Here is a 27,459-nt window from a genome sequence, read left to right as displayed (position 1 = left end):
GCGCATGCGCAGACGCGTGCTCCCGGCATCCCGCGCTCCTGACCCCGCGCCGCCAAGCTCCTTGCGGACTCCGCGGAGGGTGGGCGCCGCCGTGGGCTCCGGCCGCCGGCGGGTGTCCGCGGAGTGCCGCCCGGCGCCGCCTGCCGCCGCGGCCCATGGGTAGAGTCAGCCGGGCGGGCCGGGTAAGTCGCGTGCCGGCGGTCCCGGGCGGGCGCCTGCCGGGACCAGGGGCGGGGGCCTTCCCTGGCGGCGCTGGACTCGAGGCCGCGGCTTCAGGCCGCGCGGCGAGGGGCGAGGGGCGAGGGCCCGGCCAGCCCGAGCCGCCGGCGGGCTCCCCCTCCACGGCGGGCGCTTGTCTCCTGGCGCGGTCCGGCCCCAAGTTCCCTGCCCGCCGCCGCCTTCTGCTAGCCAGGCCCTCGTCCTCTTGCCGAGTTCCTCCCGTCTGTCTCTATCCGTCTCCCTGGGACCAAAGAACGTTTCTTCCTTCTCGTGGACCACGTCCTGGTGAAGTTGCCCGCTCCTAGACCCCAGCGTCCCCGAGGGTGTTCCCTGTGGCCCCGCACAACTGCCCCTCTCCAGGGCTCTGGGGAAGGAGCCTCCTTCCCGAGCCTCAGCACTAGGGTTTCGAGTGTTGGCAGACGCTCGCCTGGCCGGGTGAAGGCAGTGGTGAGTCTGGCATCGCCTCGGGCCTTGCGGTTTTAAAGGGGCATTTGAGCACTCACGTCCCTTTCCCTAAGCAGTTTTGAGCTTCATCTCTTGCCCGGACGACATGTTATGAACAGAAAGAAGATGCGAGTCGAATGAGGTTCTGTTCTTTGCAGAGTTTGGTGTCTAGGAAAACAGGCATGAAAACCCTGGTCTGTGTTAATCTGAGGGACTAGAGTGGGGCCCAGAGAGGCCTCAAAGAGAAGGTAATGTTATGCAGAGTCTCTTCATTAGATGTGTGAGATGGGGGAAAGGCTCCCTGCCGAAAAGTAAATACAAAAGTAGCAGAAGTGAAGTCCCGTCGTGAACTGCAGGTAAGGCAGAGAGAAATAACTAAGGAGGGGGTGCTATGATCAGAGAGCTGGTCAAGCCAGATCGTGGGGGTCCTTTAAGAAGTCAGTAAAGGAGCGCCCTTGAAGGTATTTACTGCTAAAGCCTGGCGTAAAGGGGAGAAATAGGATATTCCTTAGAGGCGAGATTCTGCAGGTGCTGTCTGCCTCTCTGCAACAGGTGGAGTTTTTAAAGGAGGCAGCTTCATTTCCGCATTTTTGGTGGATAAAGGCCCAAGATATTTTGAGCATATTAACGCTCTGTGGGTGACATGCTGCAGGGAATATGGGTAACAAATTAGTCATCTAAATTGGGACTATTTTATTTTTAGAGTTTATTAAATAAGATGCGGCATACTGTACAGTTCAGAATAGAGAGAGTATTTAGGCAGTGAGGTTGTAGGGCTATGTGGAACCAAAGATAGCCCTTTGTGGGGAATGTTGAGAGGACTCTTGTACTCTCTGAAACATTATTTAAAGTGAGTTTCTTTTTACTTAATTTGTTTTAAATTACCTTCTTATTCTCTGTGTGCGGAGTTTTTCAGCCCTCCTCCCCCCTCCCAAGAGAACAGATGATCCCAAGTTCATCATTCTTCAGACCTATCATAATAGTAAATAGTGAAGGATGTTTTGTTGCAGACCCAAATTACCAGTGACTCTAGTGGACTTTGTTTGCAGTACCCTCAGGCCTGTGATGTTTTGATAATAGCTGAGTATGAGAATGAATAGAAATATTAAACTGTGACAAGGGTGTTAGAAGTGGAGGTACAGGCCGGGCGTGGTGGCTCACGTCTGTAGTCCCAGCGCTGTGGGAGGCCGAGGCCGGTGGATTGCCTGAGCTCAGAGGTTCGAGACCTGTATGTAACAGCAGTGAGCCAGAGTAAGACCCCATCTCTACTAACAACATCAAAAACAGCCAGCACCGCAGGAGAAAGAAGAAAATCACCAAAAAAGGAGTACTTCAAACAAAGAAGAATGAACAAACACATTGAAATTAAAAACAAAAAAATAAAAAAAACAAACGAACAAACAAACAAAAAAAGAGTTTGAGGTTGCTGTGAGCTTTCACACCACGGCACTCTACTGAGGGCAACATAGACTCTGTCTCAAAAAAAAAAGAAGTGGAGGTACAGAAAAAAATTTAATTCTTTAGAAAGTCATTGTAGATCTTATACATGAGGTAGATTTCTTTTATAGCCATATTTTTTTGCAGACATCAAAGTGTACCATCCCTTCCTATTTCCCTTCCTATGTATACTTGCCATGTTCTTCAGGCTTCACTGAGCCAGGCTTTGCTTTATGATGCATAAATATCTACTTAGTGATTAGAAAGGCTTTTAACCGTAGGTGCTTAGAACTTAGACTTTGAATCATTATTGGTTGTATGGTGGTAGTAGTTTTTCTCCCATTAATTATGGTATACAATTTAGATTTTACCATACTTACATCAAATTCCACTTGTTATAAGTTATGTCTTTAAAAAGCAGATCTGCAGATCTTAACTATTTCATAATAATGTGATGTAAGTAGGTGCACTAACATTTCCATCCATTCACTAATACATTTAGAAAATAATTAATAGAATGCTTGATGGTAAGCTAAAGAGAAAAAGATGAAGATTTAAACAGTTCCTACTTTTAGGGAGCTTGTCGTGTAGTGAGAGACGAGTGTGAACCAGAAGGCAGCATAATAAGGTCGCTGTAATCTGAGTATGTTATGGGAAACAGATTGGCAGTTGTTGGTTTTATGTGGAGATAGTAGTGACTAAAGTCTTCTAAGATGCTCTTGGAGAGTAAGTAGATGGGTTGCTTCTGAGAGGCTTTTTCCATGTTATTTTTCCTGTCAGTCATACATTTTTGGAAAAATACTTGCCAGCTTAGGTGGAATCGTGAAAAGTTAACCTTTTGCAGAACCACGTTTCCTCTTAGAGTAAATAAAGTCTATGTGAAAGATGGGTTGATCCAAAGGTGGGGGTGCCACAGAAAAGTCGTAAATAGCAAGTATTTTAGAGAGGTTTTAAAGACCAGTGGTTTGTTTGTATTTGCATTTGATCTTGGCTTCTGGTATATCCAAGTGTTAGAAAGTGCTACTTTTTTATTACCCGACACCAGACTCATAAAATAAATATGTTTTATCATCTAAATATCTGAACATTAATTAGGTTAAATTTATGTTAATTGTTACATTTCAGTGTTTGCAGTGGGAAGAATAAACAAGCTATTGTTATCATAAATGCTTAAAACAGTTAAAATAAAAAATACATACTTTTTTTTTTTTTTTTTTTGAGACAGAGTCTCAATATGTTACCCTCGGTAGAGTGCACAGCAACCTCCAACTCCTGGGCTTAAGCGATTCTCCTGCCTGCCACAACGCTCAGCTGTTTTTTTGGTTGTAGTTGTCATTGTTTAGCAGGCCCGGGCCGGGCTTGACCTGCCACCTTTGGTGTATGTGGCTGATACCCTACTCCCTGAGCCAAAAAATACATACTTTTTTTTTTTTTTTGTAGAGACAGAGTCTCACTGTACCGCCCTTGGGTAGAGTGCCGTGGCGTCACACGGCTCACAGCAACCTCTAAGTTTTGGGCTTACGCGATTCTCTTGCCTCAGCCTCCCGAGCAGCTGGGACTACAGGCGCCCGCCACAACACCCGGCTATTTTTTTGTTGCAGTTTGGCCGGGGCTGGGTTTGAACCCGCCACCCTCGGCATATGGGGCCGGCGCCTTACTCACTGAGCCACAGGCGCCGCCCAAAAAATACATACTTTTAAGGGAATAAATGCACATAAATAAAACTACACAAAAGGATAAAAGCAAGGATATAGTAAGAGCTGGATTTGGGCAAATCATGTGAATGGGTTGGGGAGGCCATATGGGTTGAGTGTGGTTCCTTGTTTAGATCTTTTGTTTTGGATGGTGGATTCACAGGTGCTTGTAACATTATAATAAATAAAAGAAGGCCATACATGCAGGATTGGTTAAGGAGAGTGTGTCTTACTATGATTAATCCAGTTCTTTGAACTTTAAGTGAGAATCGAGAGAAACAAGAAAAGCTCTTTTATTGTGAGGCACAGATTTAATTTTATAACTGTTGTGTTACAGAAAAGTAGCAGATGCTGGTAAGATGACTTCAGTTTCTAATAATTTAAAGTGTTTTTGAAGGTTTGAGAAGAGAAACTAAACTTTAAATGAACATAAGTTTTTGCTGCGTAGAGATTTCTGAAGCTTGCAGAATGAGACAAATCAAATAGATTGTCAACAAACCATCTTAAATGGAAGTGGAATCATAAATGTGTGGTCTCATAGCATCTCATTAATTCAGTGTTGAAATTTTTGTTAAATATTGAATTCTTAGATGGAGGAGCTATGTTGGCAGCTGAGATCTGCACTGCTTGATTTTTTAACCTCAAAATACAGAATATTTCCATCAGCATTAAGTAGGGATATGCTAGTGTTAGTGTTAGTTACCTCACCCTACACCCCAGTGCTGGCTCCTTGCCTATTCTTTTTAATTGTTTCTAACTTAGCAATTTAAATGACATATTAATAAGGATACAGTTCCATGGCATGAAGTTCCATGGCTTTGCAGACAGTATGAACTGTGTGTTGGACATCGTTTCCTCTTTGACATGGGTCAGGCAGTGATTTTTGTCTGGAGATAGAACAGTGAACAGGACAAACTGGATGGATGTTTTCATGGAGTTTATGGTAGAGAGTTTAAACTAGATTCTAAAGTGAACCCCTAAATTTTTGAAGACATGGTGATATTTCAGCCATGTAAAAACTGGAGTTCATTACTTTTTCTTTATTTGGCCTCAGTGCCTTAAGCCTAATGCTGCAAGTATTGCCAGATTCCTGTACCACTTAAACTGTGGCATTGAGGACTTGGGGCTTGCCCTGTAGGACATGCTGCTTTCCCCAGAGTGGGTGAACTAGAGAAGACTTGGTGGGAGGAGAATCCGTAGGTGTCCCTCCGTGCTCACGTGATCCCTTGGAGTGGTCAGCCCCTGTGCCCCAGACGCTCTGCTCTGCTTTCATACACCCTGCTTCTCCATTGGGGATAATTAAAAATGAGAATGGATTGTCTGAAGCAATAGAAAAAACAGGAAAGTGGTGACAGTTTTGTGGGGTGCTGACTTCAGGCAGAAGGTTAATTGTACTTAAGACCAGAGCAGCTCATCCAAGGGAATTAAAGTTGATTCAATCCCCGTCCCCCACCCCACACAGAGTGGAACCAAGGCCCCATGAGGTGCTAGGTGGCAAGTAGGTGGGGGCTGAGAAGCAGGAATACACTGAAGAGAAATGTTTGCCTTCAATCAGGGCTGAGGGTGGGGAGTCTTGAATATTTTCCTTTCCTTTTTTCTACCTTCTCTTCCTGGGACTCACACAATACTACTACAGCCGGCTTGTGTGTAACTCAGTTTCTATGGAAAATGCTTCCTGGGCCCTGGGAGATGACAAGACTTGGAATGTGTCCATAAATTGGGAACTATGTTGCTAAGCATTTATTTGCAATTGGTGAATTTTATTTTAAATTTTTTTCTCTTTCTCTGAGAAATTGATTTCTTCTTTTAAGAAATGGGCTTTGTTAGTGGGTTTCAGAATGTTAATGGGTTTTTTTGAAGGTGGCAGTTAGAATTCACTAGCAAGGGCCTGGAGTTACACTGCCCAGGTTGGAAGGGGCCTCTCCCTGTGACCATGGACAGATAATTCTTTAAGCTCCAGTGTCCTCATTGGTGCAGTGCTGGGCTTCTAATGGTACCCACTGCAGTCACCACATTTAAGATGCCTGGGCAGCAGGGCTTAGCAGGCAGTTGACTCTTGTAATTTTTTTTTTTTTTTTGGCAGTTTTTGGCTAGGGCTGGTTGTGAACCTGTCACCTCTGGCATATTGGGCTGGCGCCCCACTCCTTTGAGCCACAGGCGCCACCCCGACTCTTGTAATTTTTATTGTCATCGTGTATTCCTCTTTTCTTCTTTTTTTGTAGAGACAGAGTCTCACTGTACCGCCCTCGGTAGAGTGCCGTGGCGTCACACGGCTCACAGCAACCTCTAACTCTTGGGCTTACGCGATTCTCTTGCCTCAGCCTCCCAAGCAGCTGGGACTACAGGCGCCCGCCACAGCGCCCGGCTATTTTTTTATTGCAGTTTGGCCGGGGCTGGGTTTGAACCCACCACCCTCGGCATATGGGGCCGGCGCCCTACTCACTGAGCCACAGGCGCTGCTCCCCTGTATTCCTCTTTTCTTCTAGGATACTTTGTTGCTCACACGTAGATTGATTGCTTCTTTGTAGTCACTGTCATTAAAGATTATAGATTTCTGCTTTATGGGAACGTCAAAGTATTTAAGATAGAACCTGCTCATTCCCTGCTTAACAATTATAATTTGCAAAATAACAGTATCTGTGAGATTATTTCTGTTTTTTTTTTTTTTAGGAATATGTTCACATTTTTTCTTTGCAAAAGGGTAGCTAAGTCCGCTAAATCAACGTAGTAATTGGTATTTTTGTGAGTCTTCTACTTTTTTGCATTGAGATAAATAGAATTTAAAAAAAATAATGCGTGAGTATAGCTTCATGTATTAGATTCCAGCGTTGGCGATATCTATTGCTGAAGGGTCCTAGACCTTTTACCACTACAGTTTTACTTTGATGTGAAGAGCTTTGAAATCATTCCTGTATTTTGCATTCTTTAATCTCCACCTCTCCTGCCTTTCAGCATTAAATCAAAAAGAAGATGTCCCTGTATGATGACCTGGGAGTGGAGACCAGTGATTCAAAAACAGAAGGCTGGTCCAAAAACTTCAAACTGCTGCAGTCTCAGCTTCAGGTGAAGAAGGCCGCTCTCACCCAGGCCAAGGTAACGGCAAGCCCAGGGGCAAGAGCAGAACTCCCCAGGGTGGGTTCCTTGTTAGGATTACAAGTGATTTGGTTTGAGCTTGCTTTTCTGCTTTTTTATTGGGTAAATAGAGTTGAACTTGGGGGAGAGGAACGAACAGTGTGAGGTCACTTTGCTGCTCCTAGGAGTTAGGGATATTTCATGGGTAGCAATGGAGGGAAACTGTACTCTTGACAGAATGTTTCAGAGCACACATTCTTAGCAGAGGCTGTATTGCCCCAAATGGGGATAACAGGGCTCCTTTAGGAGTGAAAAAATCCTGCTCATTTGCTGTATAAGGCACAGATAGAAATCCATATCTACACAGATACACAGTGTGTCTGTGGTGTTAAAATTCCATCAGTGGGGAAGGATGTCTTAAAAGCCTTTTTTTTTTTTTTGGAGACAGTCTCAAGCTGTTACTCTGGGTCAAGGGCCATGGTGTAACAGCAACCTCCAACTCCTGGGCTTAAGTGATCCTCTTGCCTCAGCCTCCCAAGTAGCTGGGACTACTGGTGCCCACCACAATGCCTGGCTTTTTTGTTTTGTTTTGTTTTGTTTTGTTTTGTTTTTTTGCAGTTGTCATTGTTGTTTAGCTGGCCTAGGCTGGGTTCAAACCTGCCAGCTTTGGTGTATGTGGCTGGCGCTGTAACCACTAGGCTATGGGTGCCGAGCCTATTAAAAGGCTTTTTGATGTAGGGAGGCAGTCACAAAAAGAGGTGGAGAAACACTGCTTTAGAGACACATACTGAAATATTTACTGATAAAATGACTTAACTTTTAGAATTTACTTCAAAATCATTCAGTCCCTGGTAGGAGAGGGTAGAGATGACCCTGAGTAGATAATTGTTGAAGCAGGGGTGTAGGGACTTATTTATTAATCTGTTCTCTTTAATTTTATGTTTGAAATTTTCTATAATAAATAGGTATTTTTAAGTTTTAATTACTTTTCTTTTTCCTTCACCACATCATCAATAGATACTTAGATGGAAGCACTTACTTTTGTTCAGTATTGTAGAGGGACTTAAGAGTAGGTTACCCACTAAGAACAATGTTGTCTTAGAATTGTTTTCATTTGTTGCTTTTAATTAGGTTTTCATGTTTTTTTTAATTTATCATAACCAGATTTAAATTTTTTTGATGCTAGTATTTCTTTTTAGATGGAATTTTGTCTTTTTTGAAGCAAGTTTCTATCCCAAATAAAAGGAAAGTCAGCAAACAAATTTTCTTTTCCTCTTTAATTCTTTTTAAGTTAATTGGTTTTTTTTTTTTTTCTTTTGAGACAGAGTCTCACTGTGTCGCCCTGGGTAGAGTGCTATGGCATCCCAGCTCACAGCAACCTTAAACTCTTGGGCTTAACCGATTCTTTCGCCTCAGCCTCCTCAGTAGCTGGGACAAGTGCCCGCCACAACGCCTGGCTATTTTTTGGTTGCAATTGTCATTGCTGTTCAGCAGGCCGGGGCTGGGCTTGAACCCAGCAGCCTCGGTGTATGTGGCTGGCGCCCTACCCACTGAGCTTTGGGTGCTGAGCTTTTTAAGTTAATTTTTAATATATGTGTAGATTTGGGCGGTGCCTGTGGCTCAATGAGTAGGGCGCCGGCCCCATATACCGAGGGTGGCAGGTTCAAACCCAGCCCTGGCCAAACTGCAACAAAAAATAGCCAGGCGTTGTGGCGGGTGTCTATAGTCTCAGTTACTCAGGAGGCTGAGGCAAGAGACGCGCCTAAGCCCAGGAGTTGGAGGTTGCTGTGAGCTGTGATGCCATGACACTCTACCAAGGGCAACAAAGTGAGACTGTCTCTCTAAAAATATATGTGTGTGTGTGTGTGTGTGGAGTTTATGTAACTTTAGCTTTCCATATATGGGGCATAATTTTAAGGCATTATATTCTAGTGCCAATACCATTTCTTGTATTTTATTCTTGAAGCTTTAATTTTCTCCTTTGTGAAGTGGCTACCTTTACCAAGCAATTCTAATACTTAAACTATTATAAACTCAATTAGACTTTGAATAGACATCATTAGCAGCAGATAATTTTAATTCAGTGGAAGGCAGCAAAATAGAAAAGCAGAAGTTAACAAAAGATAGAGGTATACAGTGCTAATAACTGCTTGACATAATTTATCACTAACTTTAAACTGTCAGCTGTATGGATTACTTGCAGTCAGTTTTTAAAAATTGTAAATAATTTAACATGATTGCAAGAGGGACATTGCCTAACAATTGCAATCAATGTAACCTGGCTTATTGTACCCTCTATGAATCCCCAACAATAAAAAAAAAAAATTGTAAATAATTTGTTTCTTACTGCCCAGTATAGCCCTCTATCACTTTCTGTGTCTAGCCAGGGCGTATTTATAAACTCAAGAAACGGGCTTAAAACTAACTTACGTAGAACACAATTAGAAAATGCTTCCCAAAAAATGCATTAAAAAATTCATGGAATTAATTTATGGATCACAGTGATTTTCTATAACATTGTTTTAGTCATATGTAAAGTAGAATTAGTTGCTAATGAGCAAGAAATTATGTTTTCTCATAGAATGTAGGCTCTTAGAATCTGTTCAGTATCTGCTTAATGTTTTCTGAACACATTCATTTCAGCGAGAAGCAAATCTCTTGAGATTTCAAGTAAGATTTTTAAAATTGGCTAAAATAAAGTTACTTGTGAAATCATTTCTACTAACTTTCTAATATCTTTTGAGATTGCTGTGTACAGTTAGAATTTTTTTTTTCTTGAAGGGAAATGAAGATATATTGCATTGATTCCTGTGGGCTGATTAATTACTTGGAGAACTAGATTGGCCTAAACAAACCCACGCAGATACTTGATAGAGAACATTTTATCTGTAGTTGACAGATGGAGCTGTGGTTCCATTTGTGTCTCTACTTTAAGATCATATAGTTATTCCTTGGTGTATACAGAGGATTGATACCAGGACCCGATGGATACCAAAATCTGCAGATACCCAAGTCCCCTATATAACACTATTAACACGGCATAGTATTTACATAGAACCAGTATACATTCTCCTGTGTACTTAAAATTTTCTCCAGATTACTTGTAATGCTTAATACAATTTTTTTCTTTCTTTCTTTCTTTTTTTTTTTTTTTTTTTGAGACAGAGTCTCACTCTGTAACCCTGGTAGAGTACGGTGGTGTCATAGCTCACAGCAACCTCAAATGCCTGGGTTCAAGTGATCCTCTTGCCTCGGCCTCCCAAGTAGCTGGGACTGTAGGCGCCTGCCACAATACCCAGTTATTTTTAGAGATGGGATCTCGTTCTTGCTCAAGGTGGTCTCGAGCTCCTGAGCTCAAGCAATCCACTTGCCTCAGCTTTCCAGAGAGCTAGGATTACAGGTGTGAGCCACTGTGCCTGGCCACTTAACAGAATTTAAATGCTGTGTACATAGTTGGTATCTTGTATATGTTTTTTTATTTGTATTTTTAAATTATTGGATTTTTTTGTGAATATTTTCAAGTAGAGGTTGGTTGAATCCAAGAATGTAGAACCAGGCTGTGCCTGTGGCTCAGTGGGTAAGGCGCCGGCCCCATATACCGAGAGTGGCGTGTTCAAACCCGGCCCCGACCAAATTGCAACAAAAAAATAGCTGGGCGTTGTGGCGGGCGCCTGTGGTCCCAGCTACTCGGGAGGCTGAGGCAAGAGAATCACCTAAGCCCAGGAGTTGGAGGTTGCTGTGAGCTGTGTGAGGCCACGGCACTCCCAAGGGTGATAAAGTGAGACTTTGCCTCTAAAAAAAAAAAAGAACGTAGAACCCACAGATATAGAGGACTAATATACTGAATAGAAAAACATGATTCTAGAAAATAAATGATTCTGATAACCCTACCACCCCCCCACCCCCGTTGTTGTTTAAACTTTTATGTTCACTTTATGAATTGTATGTTTGGGTTAAACTGTGCTGGTCACTATTATATGTTAACAGATTATTCATATTTGAATTAGATTATATTTTGTTTGTTTAATTATATTCAAGAGAGATAAAGGCTTATTTTGAACCTTTTGTAGTAATACAATGAAAATTTGTAACACTTTATTTTTTTTTATTTATTTTTTTTTTGTAGAGACAGAGTCTCACTTTATGGCCCTCGGTAGAGTGCCGTGGCCTCACACAGCTCACAGCAACCTCCAGCTCCTGGGCTTAAGCGATTCTCTTGCCTTAGCCTCCCGAGTAGCTGGGACTATAGGCGCCCGCCACAACGCCCAGCTATTTTTTGGTTGCAGTTCAGCCGGGGACGGATTTGAACCTGCCACCCTCGGTATATGGGGCCGGCGCCTTACCTACTGAGCCACAGGCGCCGCCCAAAATTTGTAACACTTTAAATAGCACAAGAGATAAATGAAACCTTTGTAATGGAAAGATCTAATGGTCACCACCACACCCATGTGATCACCTTGGCATCACTGATAGGCACCCTGAGGTGTGTCTGCTGGCGTGGTGTGGGACAAAGCTCACCACCTCACCTGTGAAGTGTTCTTGCCTAAAAACTTTCCCTGAATTGAATCCAGCCCTAGACTTCCAGTTTTCCAGAATTATAGGGCATAGAAGAACCCATTAAGCTAGACCACCACGAAGTTGTATGGTCTGGATTGTACAGCATTTTATAAGATAGTGTCACAGGGAAAAAAGGAAGAAGATGATGGTGGTGGGAAGGACTCTTCCAAGTCAAGACACTTACAAACCAAATGTACTTCAGGAGCTCTGACAGGGTCCTGGTTTTAAAAAAAAATTAGCCGGGCGGCGCCTGTGGCTCAGTGAGTAGGGCACCAGCCCCATATGCCAAGGGTGGCGGGTTCAAACCCGGCCCCGGCCAAACTGCAACCAAAAAATAGCCGGGCGTTGTGGTGGGCGCCTGTAGTCCCAGCTGCTCGGGAGGCTGAGGCAAGAGAATCGCGTAAGCCCAAGAGTTAGAGGTTGCTGTGAGCCGTGTGACGCCACGGCACTCTACCCGAGGGCGGTATGGTGAGACTCTGTCTCTACCAAAAAAAAAAAAAATTAGCCTGGGAACAGCTTGGAGGATCAGGATGTGAACTGGGTAGGAAATGGTACCAGGGAGTTACTGATTTTACAGTATTGTGGTTACATAGAAGAATGTCCATAGTTTCAGGAGATTGGTTCAAATGGTTCATCAAAAAATAAAGGAGTAGGATCAAGAAAATCTGGTAAAATGTTAACAGTGATTAAATATATATGAATTATTGTTTTCTTTAAAAAAATATTTTTGGGGCGGCGCCTGTGGCTCAGTCGGTAAGGCGCCAGCCCCATATACCGAGGGTGGCGGGTTCAAACCCGGCCCCGGCCAAACTGCAACCAAAAAAAATAGCCGGGCATTGTGGCAGGCGCCTGTAGTCCCAGCTACTTGGGAGGCTGAGGCAAGAGAATCGCTTAAGCCCAGGAGTTGGAGGTTGCTGTGAGCTGTGAGGCCACGGCACTCTACCGAGGGCCATAAAGTGAGACTCTGTCTCTACAAAAAAAAAAAAAAAAAAATTTTTTTTTGTAGGTTCACACTAAAAGAGGTAGGACAGGATTTTATATCCTAGTGAAAGGGAGAACAGTATCTTTTGCCTAGGGCATGAAAACTTCCCCATTCCTTGTGAAGGAGCCACAGAGGGTAAGTGCTGTGTGCTGCACCTTGGCCTCCTGTGGTCGAGGACGTTCTGCACAGACTATTACACATGGAAATTCACATGAAAGTGACCAAGTTTACTGTAAACCTTTCACAGAAATGGGGGAAATCTGGCGGTTTTTTATAAAGGCGAAAGGAAATAGTATATAATTATAGTAATAAGTTAAAAGGCTGTTGTTTTAAGATTATGGTTTTATCATATCTCAAAGGTTTATTGCAGAAACCAGAAGAAAATCTTAGTTGCAAGAATTTTAATTTGAGACTTCAGTGTATTTTTCTTGGTTTTGATGATTTTAGAGCCAAAGGACAAAGCAAAGTACGGTTCTTGCCCCAGTCATTGACCTAAAGCGAGGAGGCTCCTCAGATGACAGGCAGATTGTGGACACACCACCACACGTCGCCGCCGGGCTGAAGGTGAGCCCACCCTGCCTCTGTGTGTGCCGTCTGTGCTCAGCGCTCTGAGCAGGTGGTCTCCTCAGTAGGCTTTTGAGATCTAGTCAGTATTTTTTCCAATCTGGTGCATGCCCACCCCTCATTTCAAAAAGAAAAACCAATGACCTTCATTCCTACCTCCAGAAATTAAAACTTAATGTTCTGGACATCTTTCCATCCTGTGCCTCTTCTGCCTTCTGTTCTCTAACTTGCTTCTCTCACTTGGTACATTGTGACTGTCAGAAAATACAGCCCTGTGTTGTCATTGTAATGGTGTCACCATATTCCCTTTATGGATGCGCTACAATTTTTGGAATTCTTTTAATGCTGAATATGTGAGTTTGTTTGCTGTCATAAACAATATTTATTGCTTTATTGTGGATTAAAATAGAGAAGGAAATTTAAGAAAAAAAAACAAAAAACTACTGAACCCATTTCACCCTCTAACTTTAATTATCCCAGTGATTTTACATGTGCTTAAAAACCAGATATGGTCAGCTCCCTGTCCCAGAAACTAGATTAATGAGGATGAAGAAGACCTGGGAGAGGATAATTCAAATTTATAGTTAAAACTCAATAAAAAGAGGTACAGAGACTTTAATATATAAACTGCAGTTAAAATGATATCCCCTATTTTGGTATATATTTATCTTTCTCCACAGGTGGAATTCAAGTAACATGATTGTGGTAGTTTAAACAGCACCATGCATTGTACAAAGCTGCTTGATGACAAATGACTAAGAGATTAATAATAGTTTATGCGGATATTGTTGACAGTTTCTTAGTAAGGTCCTGCCACTTCCCCCCAGCTATTAGAAAGGACTGAATCAGGTGGAGACATGGTCCCACTGCATGCCCACCCCTCACTTTAGGGGTCTCCAGGCATGCCCCCACTTGATCTCATGTCTCTGTCTTTGTGGTTTTGGCTGATCTGGTTGGGCTGCCTGCTCCCTGTTGTTGTGAGGCAGCTGTGGGCAGCTGTTCTAGCCAGAGGTGCTGGCGTTGCTCCTGAGGGCTGACAATCCCTGAAGAGGGAAGACGCCCTACGGTGGAGGTATTTTTGCTGATTCTTAGTCATTTAACATTTTTCCCCCATAAATGTACTACCTGATTTTTTTCTTACTGTATCTAGTTCATTGTTTTGTAATTATGTATTGATGTTAGTATCTATGGTATTGTTCTCCCCCATTTAATCAATAAGCATTTTTCCTCCTTGTTACATAGTTTTCATGACTAATTTCTTTCTTTTTTTTTGAGACAGAGTCAAGCTGTCGCCCTGGGTAGAGTGCCATTGCATCATAGCTCACAGCAATCTCTTAACTGAGCTCAAGTGATCCTCTTGCCTCATTTTTTCTATTTTTAGTAGAGATGGGGTCTTGCTTTTTGCTCAGGTTGGTCTTGAACTCATGAGCTCAAGCAATCCACCCTCCTTGGCCTCCCAGAGTGCTGGGATTACAGGCATGAGCCACCGTGCCAGCCTTCATGACTAATTTCTAATTGTAAAATATTCACATTAAGTGAATTTACAATTCACTTATACAATTATACAATTTACATAAGTATTCCCTGATTGTAGACCCATCTAGATATACTTTTATGTTATGAATAATATTCCAGTAAACATTCTTACAGAAACTTGCTATGCACTTAGAGTTATTTTCTTTGGGTAGATCTTTGGAGGTGGCATTAAGACATTAGTGATTTGTATGGCCAGTTTGTTGTAGCACCAGCCTGCTTCTAGCAGCATATAGCATCACCTGAAGGGTGTGCGTCTGTGTTACCCCACTCACCTCCTCTCCAGCCTTGGGAGTATTAACATTTTAATTTTTTACAATTGAACAAACTTTTATTTTCACAGCATTTAGGAAAGGAATGATTCACTGTTAAGCTTTTCAGGGTTTATATGCTAAAAATCATTTCTTTTCAAATTTTGAAATGACAAAGAATTAGCCTTCATATCAATTTGTTCTCTTAGACACCCTGTTATAATAGTATTATATAAATACTAGTTGGCTGATTGTTAGTTTCTCTCTGAAAAATTAAAAAGAAATCTCATTCATGTGTTTCTGTGTTTTTAAAAGTGTCTTTTTCTTGAATACAAATTAGTAACTATTCTTTACAAATCCTATATTAAATAAATTTTTGAATAGTATGGTCTGGGGGGTGATTATAGTTATTCTTCTAATTACTTTTAGCCATTGAATCTTAAGGTTTCGGATTTTTAGTCATAAGGAAATGATGAAGTATTTGTTTCACAATGCAGGGTGTCAGACCTAATAGTGGAATACAGGAATTGTTAGATTTAGATCTGTGGATATTGATCATAAGCTGTCTTAATCCTATCAGTTTTATGTTCAAAAATAAAATACATTTAGAAACGACCTTCTTGCCTTTGATCCTGTTGGGCGGTATAACTCCTGAAAGAGGCAGTGGTGGTGGTGGTGGTGGTGGTGGGGTAGATGCAAAGGCCCCCTTTGTTTCTCATATTCTTTGAGTTTAATTCTACGAGCCAACTTGTAAGATGTGAAGAAGATGTTTACGCTGGTGTTTTCACCTTCCTCAGGATCCAGTTCCCAGTGGGTTTTCTGCCGGGGAGGTTCTGATTCCTTTAGCTGACGAGTATGACCCTATGTTCCCTAACGACTACGAGAAAGTAGTGAAGCGCCACAGAGAGGAGCGGCAGAGACAGCGGGAGCTGGAAAGGCAGAAGGAAATAGAAGAGAGGGAAAAGTGAGTCTTCCCTGGATTGGGGACGTTTGGTAGTCGGAATGCTCATTGGAATGTTAATGAGGGAACTTTTGTGCTAACTGTAGGCTGAAGTTGTCAGGGCTGTCAAAAAGGGGATCAGTTGTTTTTGAGATTTACAGTTGTTACATCCCAGCGTGTTAGCATACTTCATCTTTGGACTTTGAAAACCTGAAGTGCGTATTTTGGGTGAGTTGTTAGAAAAATAACTTAGAAACTTGGTGTTGAAGACTTGTTTTGTAGCTGAGACTCTGCTATAGGTTGAATGCTCCAATTCGAAAATCAGAAAATCCAAAATCTAAAATCTGAAGTGCTCCCAAACCCCCTCAATTTTTGAACACTTACACAATGCTCAAAGAAAGTGCTCATTGGAGCATTTCAGATTTCAGATTTTTAGATTAGAGATGCTGAACTGGTAAGTACAATTCAGATATTCCAAAATCAAAAAACATTTGAAACACTTTTGGTTCCAAGCATTTTGATAAAGAGTTAATCTCTTGCAGCTATTGAAAATAGTTGTTAAGATGTTATTCTTAAGGTAGAATTTTTTTTTTTTTTTTTTTTTTTTTGTAGAGACAGAGTCTCACTGCACTGCCCTCGGGTAGAGTGCCCTGGCGTCACACGGCTCACAGCCATCTCTAGCTCTTGGGCTTACACGATTCTCTTGCCTCAGCCTCCCGAGCAGCTGGGACTACAGGCACCCGCCACAACGCCCGGCTATTTTTTGTTGCAGTTTGGCCGGGGCTGGGTTTGAACCTGCCACCCTCGGCATATGGGGCCAGCGCCCTACTCACTGAGCCACAGGCGCCGCCCTTAAAGGTAGAATTTTTAAAGAAGCTTATATGCAGCTTTTATTTATGTTTTTGGAAAGTGTAGGTAACAGGATTTACTTGTGTTTCTTTGTAAAATATTTAATTTTAATTATTAAATAGTTAATGTGTTAAATACACTGCTTCCTATTTATTGAATCATTTCATGAGTGAAAAATTATTCTAGAAATGAAGTTAAAATAAACTATTGCTGTTGATCTATTGAAAATCAATAGGTAATGTCAGGGAAACTTTCTCTTGCTAGTTACACTCACGTACCTATTTGTTCACTTAATCTTTTGAGTTTTTCTCACTTTTGCTACTTTAGTTTTTAACCAGTTTTTATACTTGAGTCCAGTTTTTCTCCCACCAGTTAATACGGCAGTCCCTGAGTTACAAACATCCGAGTGATGTTGACTTATACTTACAGAGGGAGGCTATTATGGGTCATAGGTAAATGTACCTTTTCCAACTTACATACAAATTCAACTTAAGAACAAACCTACAGAACTATCTCATTTGTAACCCAGAGGCTGCCTGTAGTTTATTGTGAAAGGATTTGGGTGTTGGGTGGCGCCTGTAGCTCAAAAGAGTAGGGTGCTGGCCCCATATACTGGAGGTGGCGGATTCAAACCAGGCCCCGGCCAAAAACTGCAAAGAAAAAAAAAAAAAAACAGTTAAAAGGATTTGGGTGTTTCTGGCCAGGAGTAAGTTGAGGTGCCAGCCCAGGTTCCCGTCTCTACATTGGCTCATGGGGGTGAGCATTTGTGTGCTTTGTTTTCACAGGCGGCGTAAAGACAGGCATGAAACCAGTGGGTTTTCAAGACGACCAGATCCAGATTCTGATGAAGATGAAGATTATGAGCGAGAGAGGCGGAAAAGAAGTAAGGCTGGAACATAATCTGTTTCCTGCGTGGTCACCTGTGCCCCTGGCTTGCCATTTCAGTTTAATATTTTGTTCAGCATCCATTTGGGTGATTTTCTCTCTGAAATCCAAGCAGTCCATATTTGCGTAATAGCTTTGATTTATATTGTGTTTTTACGTGTATTTCTTCTCCTGTGAGCTTCATAACCACATTCTAGCATTCATTTACTGGATACTTTTCAGAATAGCTTAAAACCTGGCACTTCCATACCCATGGCTTTTCTTAGAGCTATATGGCCTCTAATGGAGAGTCTGTATACAGAGGGTGCCCAAAAATTGTATACATGTTTTAAAAAAGGAAAAAAACTAATAAAGTTGTATTCAAGTTACATTTGACTTCTACAATTATAAGAGATACAACGTATACTATATAAGAAAACAAACATCATTGGCATATATTGAGTATTTCTAATACAGATTTTTCCTTTTTTAAAATGTGTCTACCTCTTTTTGGCTCTGTATTTGATCTTGTAGCTTAATATTAGGAAAGTAGTAGGATTATATCCATTATTCATACTGCAGTGTACAGAATTGTTTTAAATTGATTAGTAGTGATTTCTAGCAGTCACCCTGAATTTTTATGCTAAACTTATTAGAACTAATCTTTTTTCAGATTCAGTCAGTAATCACTCTAAGTCTTAGAGACAAGGTTAATTAAATGGTTGTAGGAGATACTTCAAAGGAAATGTAAGAAAGTTTTACTCAGGTTCATATTTGTCCTTACTTCACGTTGTTTAGTTTTCTTAATTATAATGTGTGGATACTGGCTTTAGAGTAATTTCTTTTGTAAAGAAACATTTTATGCTCATGTAGCATGATTTTGTAATCCTTTAAATATACAATTTTTTAAATTATTTCATTGGTGAGTAAGTCATAATCCATGTTAAGGCTTATTCCTAATGAAAAGTTTTTATAGCCGCCACTCGAGCTCTCCTTCCGGTTGTCTTGACAGTGAATGGAAACAGTCTCTATCACCTTTGTGGGTTTGTGTTCACTGTCCTCTGTCTGGGAAACACTAGCAGGAGTCATGACAGCATGTGGCAGGTTCTTCAGCAGCTTCAGGGACGCTTAATTCCAAGTGGGTGTTTAGCTCCAGCGTGGGGGCTGGGGTATCACCTGCAGGGTCTGTTCCCTTTCTGTAGATTCACTGCCCTGGTCATGGGTATGGAAGTACCTGACTCCCATCAGTAGTCACAGTCCTCTGTTAACTACTAAGACATTCTGGGCGCTTGAATGCCTTTTATGAAAAAAAGCAATTTGGATGTTGCCAGTTTTTTACATGTGAGGAAGAGGGATGAAGTGGTGGGTGTTTATATGTGAGGAGGAGGGATGAAGTGGCGGATGTTTTCCTGTTTTTATTTTGGCTTAGGGGATGGGTGATAGGACAAATGGTGTGTGGCAGTCCTTGGGAGTCTGGCATCAGAAACCTTTTTCCTGTTTTCTGTTTTTGCAGGTATGGGTGGAGCTGCCATAGCTCCACCAACTTCTCTGGTAGAGAAAGACAAAGAGTGTAAGTAGAGCTGTTTCTCTCCTGTTGTTGTGACCCAAGTATGTAACCCAGTTTTGGGGTCTGAGGTTGGCTCCCCATGTGTCCTGAGTTCAAACAGAAGTGGCCTGGAAGTGTCCTCCACCGGACTCTGTGGAAGTGGCTGCTGCTCCTGCCGCCCTCCTGCTGGGCCATTCCCGCAATGCTCTGAGGCTTGGCTTTTTATACAGGGGGACCCATCTCTTTCTCATGTAGTTTGTTTCGTTTCTTCAACAAGACATTTATGGTTTGTGAGGTTAATGAGACAGTAACATCAGTGTCTTGTGTCACGTGCCCAAGATGCTGTCAGCATCATAAGCGAGATTATATATATGTCCTGGGAATGTACACAAAAATCTGAAGGGTTCCAGCAAGAATTATCATTTAAGAGGATTTTAAAGTATAAAGAACATTTTGGTAAGATTTAAAAAGGACATCTGAAAAGATACAAATAGCAGAAGCAAAGTTGGGATCAGGAAAGTGGTGTTTTGCCTCTGTAGTTTAAAGAAGTCAAGTAGAGGCTATAAAATTTATTTATTTTATTTTTTCCTTGCAGTAAGCCAAAAATGTAGATTAAATTAGTTCAAGGAAAGTAATTGGCACAAGTGCAGTTTCAAAATGTTTTCTGTAGTGTTCTGGTGAGCCTCCTTAATTTCCTCCAACAGTACCTCGAGATTTTCCTTACGAAGAGGACTCGAGACCTCGCTCACAGTCTTCCAAGGCTGCTATCCCACCCCCGGTGTACGAAGAGCAGGACAGACCGAGGTCTCCCACGGGGCCCAGCAACTCCTTCCTTGCTAACATGGGGTAAGGACTGGGTGTTCTCGTCTGAGAGCTGAGACACAGTGTGCGGCGCCCACAGCCCTTCCTAGTGGCAGCTGGCTTGGCCAAAACACTGGGTTTATAGGAGGAGGCCCTGGTATGTGCAGTGCTGGAGGTAGGCAGAGCGTGCTCAGCACAGGGGGCGGTCTTTACAGAACAGAGTCTGCTGACACACACTGTGACTGAGTTTGATTTTGAATGTTATTTCTCTAGATAGGAACAGAATCTGAGAATTATTTACATTTATTTTCATAATATTTGAAAATCGCTCACATGAATTACAGTTGGATTTAGGCTATCTATGTAGGGTGAGTGGTATCTTGTTTTCCCTGACAAAATGGGTCATTTGCTTTAAGATTATGGTTCTATAACTGTGGTCTAAGCACTCATGATCATTTGACTATAACATAGTTAGACATTTGTTTGCTAGCACATAAAGTCAAATTTAAGTTTGACGTTTAGGTGGTACTTGAGGATTTTTTAATACCCGACTGCATTTAGCATGTATTTTGGTTAAGAGAATGTTTTGTGGGCTGGACACACTGGTATAATCCTAGCGGTCTGGGAGGCTGAGGCAGGAAGATTGTTTGAGGTCAGGAGTTTGAGACCTGCCTGAGCAAGTATGAGACCCTGTCTCCACCCTGTTGTGGTGGGTGCCTGTTAGTCCCAGCTGTTCAGGACACTGAGGAAAGAGGATCATTTGAGGCCAGGAGTCTGAAGTTGCTATGAGCTGGGCTGATATGTAGCCTGGGTAACAGAGTGAGCCTATGTCTCAAAAAGGGGGGTGGGGCGAATGCTATATGGTGTTACTTTGATACTGGGAAGCAGTGTCACACTGAGGCCTTTGTTCTGCGCTAACAGGATGCTTCCTGTAATAGAAGAGCTGCCAGAGTGACAGTCCCATTTAGTAACCACTCTGAGCTGCCTGGCCTGCCTGTATCCACTTTGGTTTTCAGAACCCGTGGGCTAGGGACTGATCAGAATTGGAGCATTCGGCGGGGGCTAGAGCACAGGAGGAGATGTAGAGTTTCTCCCGGTGTTCTCACACCTTGGTGCCCAGACCTGGGTGTTTCTGCATGGTAACTGCTTTCTTCCTTGGAGGTGGCCAGTAAATTAATTTAGAATAAACAAAACTTCCAATTTACTTCTTGGTCACTCACACTGGTCTCCTTCGAGTGCTCAGTAAGCACGTGTAAACCGTGTCCACATTGGGTGGTGCAGATGCAGGACGTCTCCCTTCCCACAGACCATTTTATTGCACGTTGCTGCCCTAGAATGTACTGGAGGTTGGAGGCTCCTGAAGCTGGTTTTGTTTTGTTTTTCTCTGATTAGGATAAAAATTAAGTTCTTGACTGAATTCCCTTTTAAACAGGAATGAAATCTTGTGTTTAAGAGAGATACAAAGTGGTATCGTTCAGCAGTTTTCATTCTTTTACTTTTAGCTCCAGAATAGCTTGTTCAAAAGACAGTTTTCGGGGAATTCATTACATAAAGTAACATAGGTGCAGTTCTCGTTAAAGCAGGGTTTAGTGGTTGAGCAGCCGTGGTCACTGCGAACATCCTGGAGGCCCGTGGGCCCCTCACTGTGGCAGGAGGGCACCAGGCTGGGACGGGAGGGGCAGTGAGCGAGGGTGGTGGGCTTTGGTTTCAATTCTGGCCTCAGCACCTGTGGGAGTCATTTCTAAAGGTGAGTCCTGCTTTATTGCTAATCAGCCTTAAGCTTGGGGGCTCATCTGGGCCTCGATGTCATTATCTCCTGTCTGTTAGATAGATGGCCTCTTCAGGTCCTCCTCTACAGCCCATCACTGGGAACAACCCTGTGATTTACAAAGATAGCATCGTCTTCGTTCTGTGAACTTCACACTTGTATTTGACAGTCCGCTTTAGTAGACGTGGCCATAGCTGTGCAGCTGTGCAGACCTGCAGCACAGGGTGTGCAGTATGCTCTAACGGGTGCTGGGGACACTGGCATTTCCCCTCACAGGTAACAGCTTCTGGGTTTTGTTTCTTGGCTTTCTCTCTCCCTTCCGCTGAATGGCCCACTGTTAGTTATTGTGACTTCCTGGAGCACTTGAGGGAGAGAGTGTGACGTGAAGTCCAGCCTGTCAATCATGATGATGTCAAGGCTCAGAGTCTTCTCTCCTCCCCTCCCCCCAAGGGGCACAGTGGCACATAAGATCATGCAGAAGTACGGCTTCCGGGAGGGCCAGGGCCTGGGGAAGCACGAGCAGGGCCTGAGCACCGCCCTGTCGGTGGAGAAGACCAGCAAGCGTGGTGGCAAGATCATTGTGGGTGACGCGACGGAGAAAGGTGACTCCCCAGGGAAGTGTGGTGCGGCGTGGGGACACTGGGGGGAGAGGGGAGGGTTTGTGTGGGTTGGGGACGGTGGGAGGGTGTCTGTGGTGGGGTGTGGGGTGGAGGGAGGGTGTTGCTGGGCCGGTCTTTGCTAGACACTGTCTTTTCTGATTATGGTGCTCAGCCACTTCTGTTTTGTGATACCAAGAATCCCGAGGCTCATATTAATTTTTTCAGAACAGAGATACAGACATACAGGAGCAAAAAATAATAAGAGACTGAGGCAGAAAATGAATAGTCCTCGGGAAAATAACTGCATGCCTGCTTTGGCTATGCAAAGAGCCTTGTCAACCTGATGACACAAAGGTGGTTTTTATAGCCAGGCCAGAGCCATGTGCAGCGTATTAATGATTCTGTCTGCTGCCTCTCTGTCCTAGGGGCCTGCTCCACCTTTGCTGCCCTTTCATTATAGGCGTACTTTCTAATTTTCTTAACATTGCTCTCTTGGAGATCTAATGTTATTTTGCAGTCTAATGGTAGATAATACCTAGTTGGTGTTTTGTTTTCATTTACTTTTTATAGTCTCTTCTGTACTCGGGATACGTAGGAATGAGCAAACCTGCATTTTAATCAGGAAAGTTGAGTTGGGTTTGAGTCAGCTTAGCTGAACTTGGTTTTCTAAAGAAAGAATAAAAACTTTCCTGGCAGCCCTGTTGATGCACAGCTTAGCAAGCAGCTGAATAGCCTGGCACATCAGTATCGGAAACCAGTGGCGCAAGTGGTTAGCCTGTGGCTGGGTAATAAACCACTTAACTGCTCTGGGCTAGCGACTTTGGACTGTAGTTCCAAGTCAAGATTCACCCATAAGAACTGTGGTTCATGTGCCCGGTCAGTTCTTTTGGAAGTGAAATGAGCAAAGATTGCAGGTGATGGCGGAACTGAAGACAAGCAGGTGGTATTGTGTGAATGTACACAAAAATGTCAGATGCCTTTGCTGCAGATAGGGCTGGTTGTCTAGATGCTTGTAGATGACGCTAGGACCTACGTGGTAGATTAGAGATTGCTGTTGAAATTAAATCAGTTAACGTAAGTAGAAGTTGCTCTTTAACACATTTGATGTATTTTCATACAGATGCAACCAAGAAGTCGGATTCAAATCCGTTAACTGAAATACTCAAGTGTCCTACTAAAGTGGTCCTGTTACGGGTAAGAAGGGAAGGGGAGCAGCCTGTCTGCTCTGACTTGTGTGTGTGATCTCAGCCTACCCTGCCTGCCGCATGCTCTCACCCTTGCTGGTACATGAACGTTTAGACTAGAATGAAGCCAGCAGACGATCTAATACACACCCACCTAAGAGAAAAACTCAAATCAGTTCAATGTGGGGGTTTGGGGAACGAGAGAGAAGAGAGAGGGGGATGGGATGAACAGTGTATTCCATGCCTCTTGGCGGGCAAGACACAATTGTAAGAGGGACCTTACCTAATAAATGCAGTCACTGTAACCTCTCTCTATACTCAATGAACCTGAAACAAAATTAAACTAGAATAATGCTTTTGCAAATACCTTTAGGCAGATCCCATATAAGGCTGATTTTAGACTCTTTTTTTACTAATGTATAAGTTTCTTTGCTAAATGCAGTGAGTAATTACTTTAAAATATTTGAAATTGCTGTAACTTCAGCTTAGTTTTATACATTTTCACACTTGCATTGATGCTTTTATAACACTTCATAAAGCTTAATACATGTTTTGATGTTTTAAGAAATACCAGCTTTTGGTATTTAGTTTGAGATTTTTCATTGTGTCATTTGGGATTGAGAACATTTGCTATTAGGAAGGAAGTTCTTATTTCTGCATCTCTGCTATATATTTGTAAATTATACTTGGTACTTGAATGTATTTATTTTTGGTTTGTAGAACATGGTTGGTGCAGGAGAGGTAGATGAAGACCTGGAAGTTGAAACCAAGGAAGAATGTGAAAAATACGGAAAAGTTGGAAAATGTGTGATATTTGAAGTAAGAGTTTTCTTTGTAATGTGTAGGTTACAGAACATTTTCTACAGCTAGGACTCAGGGTGTACTATAAGTAACATATAGCCTTGTTGTAGAAGGTGACAGATATTGGTTAGTTATACTTCTCTTGCTCAATTATAATAGTTGTAAACATAAAAATGGCTTAAAAGTTTTATTTGGTGTATGGCCAGACATGGTGGCTCATGTCTGTAATCCTAGCATTCTGAGAAGCCAAGGTGGATGGACCACTTGAGCTCAGGAGTTTGAATCCAGCCTGAGCATCTGAGCAAGAGCAAGACCCCATCTCTACTTAAAAAAAAAAAAAAGAGAGAGAGAAACTAGCTGGGTTTCGTGGGCACCTGTGTTCCCAGCTACTTTGGAGGTTGAGATAAGAGGATCGCTTGAGTCCAGGAGTTTGATGTTGCTGTGAGTTGTGATGATGCCACAGCACTCTAGCCTGGATGACAGTGAGACTCTTTCTCCAAAAAAAAAAAAAAGAAAAGAAAAGAAAAGTTAAGTTTTATTTGGTGATGAAATGTGAATTATTTGTTTTATGAGAAGGTCGGCATGGTGCTTACCAGCCTGGAAGACAGTGTGTTCGCCGGTTTAGTCACTCTGGCTCCAGTCGTCTGGGGCATGTGCTGTACTCCCAGTGACCTGGCCCATTAAAGAAATACAAAGAGATGTGAAGTGACTGGAGGGTATTCAGTGCTAGGCCTGGCAGTACTGACTGAGTTTAGGAGTTGAGAGAAGGATTAGATCAGCAAAAACATAGCTGGAGGAGGCTTTGTGAACAGCAGCAGGTGTGAGTGTCACTTTGAGTTGAATGTGTAGGATTGAGGGGCAGGGGAGGATAATTGGGATTGGGTGACAGCCTCTGGGAGACAGGAGTCAAGGCTGCTGAGATGGCCTGGGGACTCCGGGGGGTGGGCAGCAGATAGGCTAAAGTGGGTGGGATTCATGGTGGAGGGCTGAGAAAGCTGGTGAAGTTGGGTGAAATTTAGACCTGATGTAAAAGGCAATCAGAGCTGATCTTTTTATCTTAAATTCTGCTCCTGGTTCTGCTCCTCTATGTTTGTCTCATTGCTGGGTGATGTGCAGCTGATGATGCACACTCAATTCCGTATGTGCCCACGGGCATGGGGTTCCCAGGTCAGAGACCGCCTTGCCGGCTCTGTGCTCCCAGCACTTAGTTCAGTGCCTGTCGTTAAATGGATGTTTAGTACCTTTCTGGTGGCAAAAAAATTTTACTTACTTCCTTTGACTACTACTTGACGATGTGTGATGATAAATAGTATATTCACTGTGACACAAATCGTTTAAAAGAAAAAACTCTTTCAGGGTTATCTCAAATGATGACTCAGCTCAGTATATTTCCCTTTCTGTTCCAGATCCCTGGGGCCCCAGACGATGAAGCAGTACGGATATTTTTAGAATTTGAGAGAGTGGAGTCAGCAATTAAAGGTAAGTTGGACAGCAGTTTTAAATATTAATGGATATGTTTAACTGTGACCTTACTCTTTACTGTTAACGCTATTGTGTACTTAGGACCCCATATTAACTGGCTGTCTTTCTGTTTGCCTTGCAGCTGTTGTTGATCTGAATGGGAGGTATTTTGGTGGACGGGTGGTTAAAGCATGTTTCTACAATTTGGATAAATTCAGGGTCTTGGATTTGGCAGAACAAGTTTGATTTTAAGAACTAGAGCACGAGTCATCTCCAGTGATCCTTAAGTGAGCTACAGGCTGAGCAGAGGAGCAAAGCCACAGCCCCCACGGCTGCTGGGTGCTGAGACTCTTGGAGGGACTTCTAGGACATATGTTGGTTGAACCCTTTTTTATTTTGTGGTTTTTTAATATAGTATAAAAATCCTTTAAAGAAAAAAACAAAACAATCTGTGTGCCTCTCTGGTTGTTTCTCTTTTTTATTACCACTTCTGGTTGATTATCTTTTGCTAGGATTTCATGATAATTCTCAAGTGCTTCAATGATGCAGCATTTCTTGCACTAAAAGAAGTCTAGAAAGTTTTGGGATATGGGGTTGTATTAAATTATCCTTTGTCCCCTCCCCCCCTTTAAATAAAGCCTGCAAGTCATGAAACTGTAGTTTCATAAATTCTGTAATAAAGTATCATCTTGGCGGTGTGCCAGAGGTGAACATGTCTGCTTTCTCTAACAGAGAAATTCTTAGTGACTCCAGTCGTAGGAAACACTCTTCACAACCTGAACTAAGGCTGAAGAATTGTGAGCATACTGTGACCTGTGGATAAGGAGTTTGCCATTGAGCCAGGCAGCAGATGGCTTGTGATGGATTTATGCAGCATGTGGGTATAGAAATCATGAATCTAGCATTTGTTTTCAGAGATTCAAGCATAGTCTTTATGGTAGATCAGAAATGACAAGTTAATTCAAAACCTAGCAGGTGCATTGTAAGTGTGTGGCCAATTATGTTTTGAAAATGGCAGTTCCTTGGGGTCATGTTTCTACTGGCAGATTTGTGGTAGTGTTAGTTCTCTTGTATGTAATTTTAAAATTTATAAAATTCATCCACATCAGCCACTTAAACTGTACTGCCAGTTAATATAATTCTGGAACTGTGAGAAATTGTACCACTGAAGTGCAACGGTATGTGTGGCTTACTTTAGCAGGACCACAGAAAAGAAACCATAAAAATATTTGGTACTGAGGTTCATTGCCAAGGCAGGAGGTGTTTCTAGAAAATCCCTGTGCCTGTGTTCTGTTCCTTGCTTTCCCAGATACTCATGTGACTTTCCTGACGTGGCAGCACAAGCCTGTGTTGTCGGTCTCGGTTATTACACATGACAGTATGTGAAGGATTGAGCATTTCTTTGCATCCATGGACTTGGTTTGGAGACATAAAGAATATTCTGACCCTTTTTAAAAAAGGATTTTCTCATGTTTTTATTTAACATAAATAAAAGAATAACATTTTATCTTTTGTGTAATTATTTTTACTGAATAAAATTGAATTAAGACTGGAGTTTTGTGATAAAAGCGCACATGTTATATAAAATAATTTTCAGTTAAAGAATTTAAAATAATACATCATTGAACATTTTGCAGGACACAAGAAGTTAAAAGCAGCCCTGGAAATGAGAACAGACGTGTGTACTGCACCGTAGCTGATAGGTCCCCAGTGTGCCGTGCTGATTATTATGATGGATGGTTCAGTTGCATACACTCTGGTGGGGTTATGGTATGAGTTCCAACCCACTCTTCAATGCTTGCTTTATTGTTGTTACTATTTGTAATAACATTATTTGTATTTAGGTGTTTTTTTCCTGGCATCCTTATAATTGACAACCAGAGAAATGCCAAG

At 42.4% G+C, this 27,459-nt stretch overlaps 1 protein-coding gene across 2 annotated transcripts; it reads left to right on the top strand.

The window, feature by feature from the left end:
• Positions 1–27,073, top strand: RBM17 (RNA binding motif protein 17). Of its 2 annotated transcripts, XM_053572650.1 has the most exons (12): positions 1–182; positions 6,747–6,887; positions 12,853–12,969; positions 15,551–15,717; positions 17,328–17,425; positions 18,920–18,976; positions 19,657–19,798; positions 21,972–22,135; positions 23,241–23,314; positions 24,025–24,123; positions 25,512–25,584; positions 25,709–27,073. In XM_053572650.1, exons 2-12 carry the CDS (start codon positions 6,765–6,767, stop codon positions 25,810–25,812), a joined length of 1,218 nt encoding a protein of 405 aa, XP_053428625.1. In that variant the 5' UTR covers positions 1–182; positions 6,747–6,764; the 3' UTR covers positions 25,813–27,073. The 2 variants fall into 2 exon arrangements, with proteins under 2 accessions (XP_053428625.1, XP_053428626.1); XM_053572651.1 differs by lacking the exon at positions 12,853–12,969 and having other exon boundaries at positions 28–182.
• Positions 27,074–27,459: the final 386 nt, after the last annotated feature.

This window comes from Nycticebus coucang, chromosome 20 (genome assembly GCF_027406575.1).
Source record: "Nycticebus coucang isolate mNycCou1 chromosome 20, mNycCou1.pri, whole genome shotgun sequence".
Classification (NCBI taxonomy): Eukaryota; Metazoa; Chordata; class Mammalia; order Primates; family Lorisidae; genus Nycticebus; species Nycticebus coucang.
The sequence above is the reverse complement of the archived record's forward strand: the minus strand, read 5'-3'. Positions and strand labels throughout refer to the sequence as shown.